The following is a 7,373-nucleotide window of genomic DNA, read 5'->3' as shown; positions in this document are numbered from 1 at the left end:
GGAATGCTCGCCGTATGCGGCCCACCTCTACGATGCAGAGGATCCGTCCACGCCCCTGAGGACCGTGCCCGGGCTCTGCGAGGACTACTGCCTGGACCTGTGGCAGTCGTGCCGGGGCCTCTTCCGCCACCTGTCGCCTGACCGCGAGCTCTGGACGCTGGAGGGCAACCGCGCCAAGTTCTGCCGCTACCTGTCCCTGGACGACACGGACTACTGCTTCCCGCGCCTGCTGGTCAACGAGAACCTCAACTCCAACCTGGGCCGTGTGGTGGCCGACGCCATGGGCTGCCTGCAGCTATGTCTGGAGGAGGTGGCCAATGGGCTGCGCAACCCCGTGGCCATGGTCCACGCCCAGGACGGCTCCCACCGCTTCTTCGTGGCCGAGCAGCTGGGGCTGGTGTGGGTCTACCTGCCTGACCGCTCACGGCTGGAGAAGCCCTTCCTGAACATCAGCCGGGCCGTGCTCACCTCGCCCTGGGAGGGTGACGAGCGGGGCTTCCTGGGCCTCGCCTTCCACCCCAGCTTCCGGCACAATGGCAAGCTCTACGTCTACTACTCAGTGGGCGTGGGCTTCCACGAGTGGATACGCATCAGCGAGTTCAGGGTCTCAGAGGATGACGCGAACGCTGTGGACCACGACTCGGAGAGGTGGTTCCCCGGGAGCCCAGGCGGGAGGGGCGGGGCTGCGAGCATGGATGAGCCCTGGCCTGACCACACATGGCCAGTTGGAGTTGTGCCCCCCCAAGAGTTGTGAAATATTTTGAATGTCACGCTTGGTGAGGGGGCCGAACCCCCTGTTCTGGGGTCAGGGGAGGGGTAGTTGCCAAACAGACATCACCGGGTCATGTCCAACTCCTGGATCAGGTACTTTAGATGGTGCCTTTCATTTGGTTCTCATACAGCCCCATTTTACAGATGAAGATGTGGAGGCTCAGAGAGGTGACGGGACTGTTAGGTCACACAGCTAGGAAGTGTCAGCGCTGGAACCCTGGTCTGTCTGCCTCCCTCCCAGGCCCAACCCACTGCTCCTACCAGGGCACTATGGCCGCAAGGCCGCAGTCTCACGTGGCCCCGCCTCCGATTTCTCACCTGGACCTTCTGCCCCGGAAGCAGATTGCTCTCCTCCCCACCCTCCCCCCAACAGCTTTATCCGTTCCTTGCCTCCAGGCCTCTGCTGCTCTCAACACCCAGCCTGCTCTCTGGGTATTAGTTATGCCCCAACTGTTTTCAAAACAGGTTTGACCTAGCCTGGCAAGAAGGGCATACATGATCTGTCTCCAATGGGAAAATAAATCCTGTGCCAGGTAACTCAAATAGGCAGAATTTGATACTGGGAATTAGTTCCTCGGGTGCTGGAAATGATGAAAGAGCAAACCTGCAGAAGAAGGGAGGCAACTCTGGGTTTAACAACCGGAGGGAGCTGCCTCCGTCTCTTGGGCTGTGAGAAGTGGGGTTACTGGAGCCCCTGAGCTGGGGCCACTTGGTGGAAGCTAGAACCATGGTGGACCTGGGTGGGGGGAGCTGGAGCCAGCTGGAGCCAGGGACTGCCAAGACACTGCCTGAAACAGACAGAGAGAGAGAGGGAGAAATACCGCTGCCTCTCCACCTGCTACTCCCCACTCCCTGCCCTCCAGTCTCTGGCCAACGCCTTCCGCTGGCTGAACCTAGCTGGAGGCCACGTAGCGGAGGAGCATGGGAAATGTAGTTTTCAGGAGCTGGCCCCCTGAAGTAGAGGAGCATGTAAGGGGAGGACCAGGACTGATCTGAGGGCAAATAGACAAATAATAGCACATGATGCATTCAATAAAATTGTAAACTCTGGACATTGAACTTAGAAAAAAGAAGGAGTTAAATATGCTGGCTAATGTGAGGTCTAATGTAGATTTTGCCCGTGAGCGTCCCAGCAGCCAGGGCAAAAGGAGAAAACATAATTCTCATTACCTTATATGAGGCCGCACAGCCAGTTCTCCAAGAGAGGCCAAGTTTATCACATGGATCTCACAGAGGGGAGAGAGAGGGACAGAGTGGATGTGTCTTCAGTGGTGACTTTTAAATATTGATTCCTGATGAAGACTGAAGGTGGAACACAAAATAAACAGATGAATATATTGCAAAGTTAGGGCTCAGCAAAGGCTCTATGGGGACCTCACAAGTACAAGCCAAGAAATTGACTCTTGCAGGGGCAGAAGTAGTCACAGCTGGCTCAGGGCGGAGCCAGGAGTGACTGATCGTCCTTGCCTGAGTCACCTGTCAGTCTCTGTTCTCAGGGCTGAGACCCCAATGGGAGACGGATGACCGACAGTCTGAGCTGTCCTCTCCATGGAGGACCTGGAGTCTGGGGTTGTGTATGACCTACCAAGCCGTGTGTGTTGGCCTCACAATAGAAAGGCTTCTGGTCTTGGCTCTGAAGGTCCAAAGTCCTGGGTTCAAGTTGCTTGACATTTCTGTATCTCGGGTTTCTCATCTGTATTAATAAGGGCTTGGCAAGTCCGTCACCGATCCTGGAAAACCTAAACCAGCCTAAGCATTTTGATCAGAGGGAATTTAGTACAAGGAGTTGGCTACGAAGGGATTGGGAGGGATGGAGAAGGAAAAGGGGATGGTCAGGTTACCTAAAGATGAGTTCCTGTGCGGAGCTAGAGGAACAAAAGGCAAAAGCGTCTTGGTGCTGCTGAGTTTTGCCCCTCCTGGTACCCAGATGTCTGGGTGGAAACCCAGGAGTCCATACTTGCCAGCCGCTGTTGCCCTTCCTGCAACCACCGCTTCTGGAGGCAGCACCAGAAACCAGGGAAATGTGGCCCCTCCCTTCCCCTTGCCTTTCATCCTCCGCTGGCAAGCCCCTAACCGGAAGCCGGCTGGCTGGCAGTATGGTGGAAGGTTCCGCCCTGGCAGGAAAGGAGGTTGCTGAGGAATGAGTGTGACTGAGCACAACCCACACCATCCAGCCCACCTCCTTAGAAGCTACAGCACATAATCAATGAGAGAGTGTGTCAGAAGTGCTCGGCTTAAGTGGCTGGCGTGTGGGTAGCTATGATGACGAAGAAACCGGTTGTGCCAGTGATTGGGTCATCAGTTTCACTTGATCCTAACAGGGCAGGTGTTAGCTGTAGGGAGAGTGGAAAAAGCGCTAGACCAGAACTAGAAGTCCTGAGTTCTAGTCCCAGCTCTGCTATCTACAGGCTGTGTGACCTTGGGCAAGTTGCTCAACCTCTCCGAGCCTCTCGGTTCTCATTGGCACAATGGCGTGAATTATTCCTCCTGCCCAGACTGCCAGATCCTTATAAAAATCACCTGCTATAAAGGATATGAAAAGTCTTTCCAACTATGAAATGGCATCCCGGAGACAGGAGGTTTTATTGCTGTGATCTTGTTTTGTGTTTTGGCTGAGGTTTTTTTTTGGGGGGGGGCGGGGTGCTTATCTTCTTTTAGGATAATCCTGGAGATCGAAGAACCAGCCTCGAACCATAATGGGGGCCAGCTGCTCTTTGGGGACGATGGGTACCTCTACATCTTTACTGGAGATGGCGGGATGGCTGGAGACCCCTTTGGAAAGTTTGGAAATGCCCAAAACAAGTATGTTCTGATTTGGTTGGCTGGTGCGTTGTTTTACATACTCCTAGTTTACATACTGTCCTGGAGGTGGGGGTTACTTCCTCAGCCGCGAAGTGTAGGGTGGTAGAAAGGGCTTTGCACCCCAGCTCAGTCTGCAGCTAGCTAGCTGGGGACCCACTCACTTCCTCTCAGCAGTTAGAGAAGGAGAAGAATCCCCATGGGGGGAAGAAGCATCATCATCATCATCATCATCATCATCATCATCATCATCATCATCATCATCATCATCATCATCATCATCATCATCATCATCATCATCATCATCATCTAGTCATGAAGAATAAAGGTGATCACGTTGTCATGGGTACCTGAGAGGTGACATCACAGAGCCTCTGGGAAGATCAGATTTTCTCTGAAGTCTGCCCAACCCTGCTGGAGCCAGAGGAAGGAAAAGGGTGTTTTCCAGACCCAGTGGGGATTGTGGGCTGGTTGGGGAAGGGCTGTGTGGATGGACATGTGGGTTTTCTGCCCCAGGGGTCACCCAGGATGGCCCAGAAATTGAAGCATAGTGTTGCTTTCAGTTCCTCACTTCTGGACTTGAGTAGATGGCCTGCCACCATTCCCCTCCTGACACACACACACACACACACACACACACACACACACACACACACGAGTCTCGTGCATATAGATGAGGATATCCAGGAGTCTCAGGGCAGCCTCCTCCATTCTCTTAGTCAAAATCACGAAACCTTCCTCAGCCCAGAAAGTAAAAATAGCAAGTATGATGTCGATTACAGTAATTAAAGTGCTCCCAATTTGTGACTTGTGCTTTCATATGTGACAGTGTGAGAATCATTGCAGCTTTCTCATGTTTGGGATGTATTTAGAGATGAGGTTGAGAAAATAGAAATTAAGGATTTGTGGATAATTGGACAGGACTTAAAACATTACTTTGCTGTTATGAGTTTTGCCCACTTACATATCAAAGCTTGGTGCGTGGTGTATGGGCTCCGGGGAGTAATCTGTAGCTTGGTGCTGAGCAGACTGGAGCGTAGGAGAGGAACTCACTGGGGCAAAACCTAGTAGTCCACAATAGGGGATTAACTGTGGGGCATCTACTGGTGGTGAGCGTTTTATCATCATGAAAGAGAATACCTTTAATGATGAGGGAAAAGCTTGGGTGCTGATGCTATGTGAGAATGATGGGGTACACGGTTGCATCAAATGGGCGGACCGGCCAGTCCTGCCTTGAAAAGCAAGCCAAAGGGAGTGCACCAAAATGCTAACAGCTAGGGGAAAACCACACAGTAAGTAAGCGCATCAAAAAATCACAGATGAAGAGGGCGTACATCTTGAAGCATGTTGCAGGTTCCATCATGTGTCACTTTTGTTATGCCATGAATGAGACCCAAAAGCCGCTCACCCCCAGTGGCTGCACCCTGTCCTGTGCGGCTCTGGAGGGCACATCCTGAGGTCTCCTCGCTCCAGGGCTCCAGAAGCTGATGTTGCATGGTGCCGAGGAGTGGCCTCGCCTCCAGTCCAGAGCTGCCTGAGGGATCTGGCAAGTTGTCCCCCTCTCAGAACGTGGGTTGCCTCATCTTTGAGATCAGGGTGGTGTGTGTGGAGTGTGGGGTGAATTAAATCGCTTCTGAGGCCTGTTTGGCTCTCTGACATGCTGCGATGGCACTGGGGCTGTATGAGAGAGATGGCGAGTACCCGAGCCTCCCGTTTCCTGCTAAGATCCGAGGTGCTCTCTCTCCCCTCTCCCTGCCCTGACCTGTACTCGTGTATGAGGCACTTGACTTTGACTGCAGGTATTCATTCATTCGCTCAGCAAACACTTCATGAGCACCTGCTACATGCCAGTCACTGTGCTAGGTGCTGGAAGAAAGCTGTAAATAGGAGTAATTTTTCTGGTATGATTTTCACCCTGTAGCACACCCCTGTGAGTCGGCAGGAAAGAGAGGGACCACCTAATATCACAGTGGAGGACACCAAGGTCTGGGGAGGTTAGAAAGTGTGGTAAAGAGCTTGGATTTCTGCAGCCAGGCTGCCGAGGCTGGATCTCAGTCCTATCATTTCCTGGGGGTGTGGCAACTGGGAATGTTTTATGACCTTTCTGAGCTCAGCTGCCCCATCTGTAAAAAGGGGATCGCAATAGCACCCACCTACCTAAAAGATTCGTTGTGAGGATGAAACAAAGCAATAGATGGTATGTATGCCCAATACTTAGGGCAGGGCCTGGCACTTGGTAAGGTGCCTGATAAATGTCGAATGAATGAATGAGGTTACCCAGCTGGTAAGTGGCTGAGGAGGTCGTGAACCCGGGGTCTCTGGCCGCACAGCCGAGGCTTTCCTTGCACCTGGGTTGGCCGTGGGCCCCGGGTCCCGGCACCCCCATCCCCGCACCTGCCCCGCGGTGCCCGAGCCCATGGCGCGGGGAGACCCCGAGCCGGCACCTTCTCTCACCCGGCCCGCAGGTCGGCGCTGCTGGGCAAGGTGCTGCGCATCGACGTGAACCGCAACGAGCGCGGCCCGCTCTATCGCATCCCGTCCGACAACCCATTCGTGGGCGACCCCGCCGCGCGGCCAGAGGTCTACGCCCTCGGGGTGCGCAACATGTGGCGCTGCTCCTTCGACCGCGGCGACCCGGCGTCGGGCGCGGGCCGCGGGCGCCTCTTCTGTGGCGACGTGGGCCAGAACAAGTTCGAGGAGGTGGACCTGGTGGAGCGCGGCCGCAACTACGGCTGGCGCGCCCGCGAGGGCTTCGAGTGCTACGACCGCAAGCTGTGTGCCAACACCTCCCTCGGTGACCGCCCCCCGCCCCCCACCCCCGCGCCCTCGAGGACCTGTCTCCCCGGATCTGCCCCCCACTCCACGGCTGTGCGCCCGCGCCTCCCTCCGTGGCCAACCGCGCCCCCGACCGGGACTTCCTTGCCCGCGCAAACCCATGCCCTCCCCCCGCTTTACAAACTTGAAACACCACCCTTGCTGGTTGACTGTCTGGGGCCTCGTCTCGGACCCTCTCGGGAACCTCTCCCCATCCCCTCCCCGCCGCCCACCCCCCCGCCCCGCAAGACTCAGGACCACCCAAGAAGCCTTGTTGGGAACCGGCTGCAGACTCACCCAGCTTCTCCCGCCTCTGCAGATGATGTGCTGCCGATTTTCGCCTACCCGCACAAACTGGGCAAGTCGGTCACTGGGGGCTACGTGTACCGGGGCTGCGAGTACCCGAACCTGAACGGCCTCTACATTTTCGGAGACTTCATGAGCGGGTAAGTGGCCTGACAACAGTTCTGAGGGGGCAGGGACTGCAGAGGTGAAAGGTGGGGGAATGTACAACACCCTTGACAGCCCCGGGGCCATCTGGCTCCTGCGAGCCAGGACCTGCCGTTGCGCCAGCAGGCCAGAGAGGTCACCCTGCTGCAGAGAGGGGAGCTGGGGCTCCAGCTGGGGTCTGCCTGGGGGACCCGTGGAGCCTGGCTGGCAGATTCCCATGCTTTATGGCAGTGTTGCCTCCACCCACTGAGCCCCTAGAGGCTGTGTGTGTGTGTCTGGGAGCGGGGTTGGTTTGAGTCACACCCCAAACAGGTTTCAGAGGGGGTAGAACATACCTCGCAAGCCTGCTGTGGGTCAGACTCTCTCCCCAGGGGAGCTTATGGAGACTCATGACCATCTCATTCTCCTGTTGTATGGAGGGGGAAAACTGAGGACCAGAGAGGCCCAGGGAAGCTATACACCTGGCATGATGTTTAAAAGTACAGCTGAGGGCTCCCCTGGTGGCACAGTGGTTGAGAGTCCGCCTGCCGATGCAGGGG

At 55.6% G+C, this 7,373-nt stretch overlaps 1 protein-coding gene across 1 annotated transcript in view; it reads left to right on the top strand.

The window, feature by feature from the left end:
• HHIPL1 (HHIP like 1) overlaps window positions 1–7,373 on the top strand; it is a 26,510-nt gene that overhangs the window by 7,078 nt on the left and 12,059 nt on the right. Inside the window, exons 2-5 of the mRNA XM_007455645.1 lie at window positions 1–648; window positions 3,430–3,573; window positions 6,036–6,364; window positions 6,704–6,830. Of these exons, the coding sequence (XP_007455707.1) occupies window positions 1–648; window positions 3,430–3,573; window positions 6,036–6,364; window positions 6,704–6,830 (1,248 nt within the window). The remainder of the gene's footprint in view (window positions 649–3,429; window positions 3,574–6,035; window positions 6,365–6,703; window positions 6,831–7,373) is intronic.

Source organism: Lipotes vexillifer, unplaced genomic scaffold (genome assembly GCF_000442215.2).
Source record: "Lipotes vexillifer unplaced genomic scaffold, Lipotes_vexillifer_v1.1 scaffold584, whole genome shotgun sequence".
NCBI classification, from domain to species: Eukaryota; Metazoa; Chordata; class Mammalia; order Artiodactyla; family Lipotidae; genus Lipotes; species Lipotes vexillifer.
This window is presented reverse-complemented; position numbering and strand designations above follow the sequence as displayed.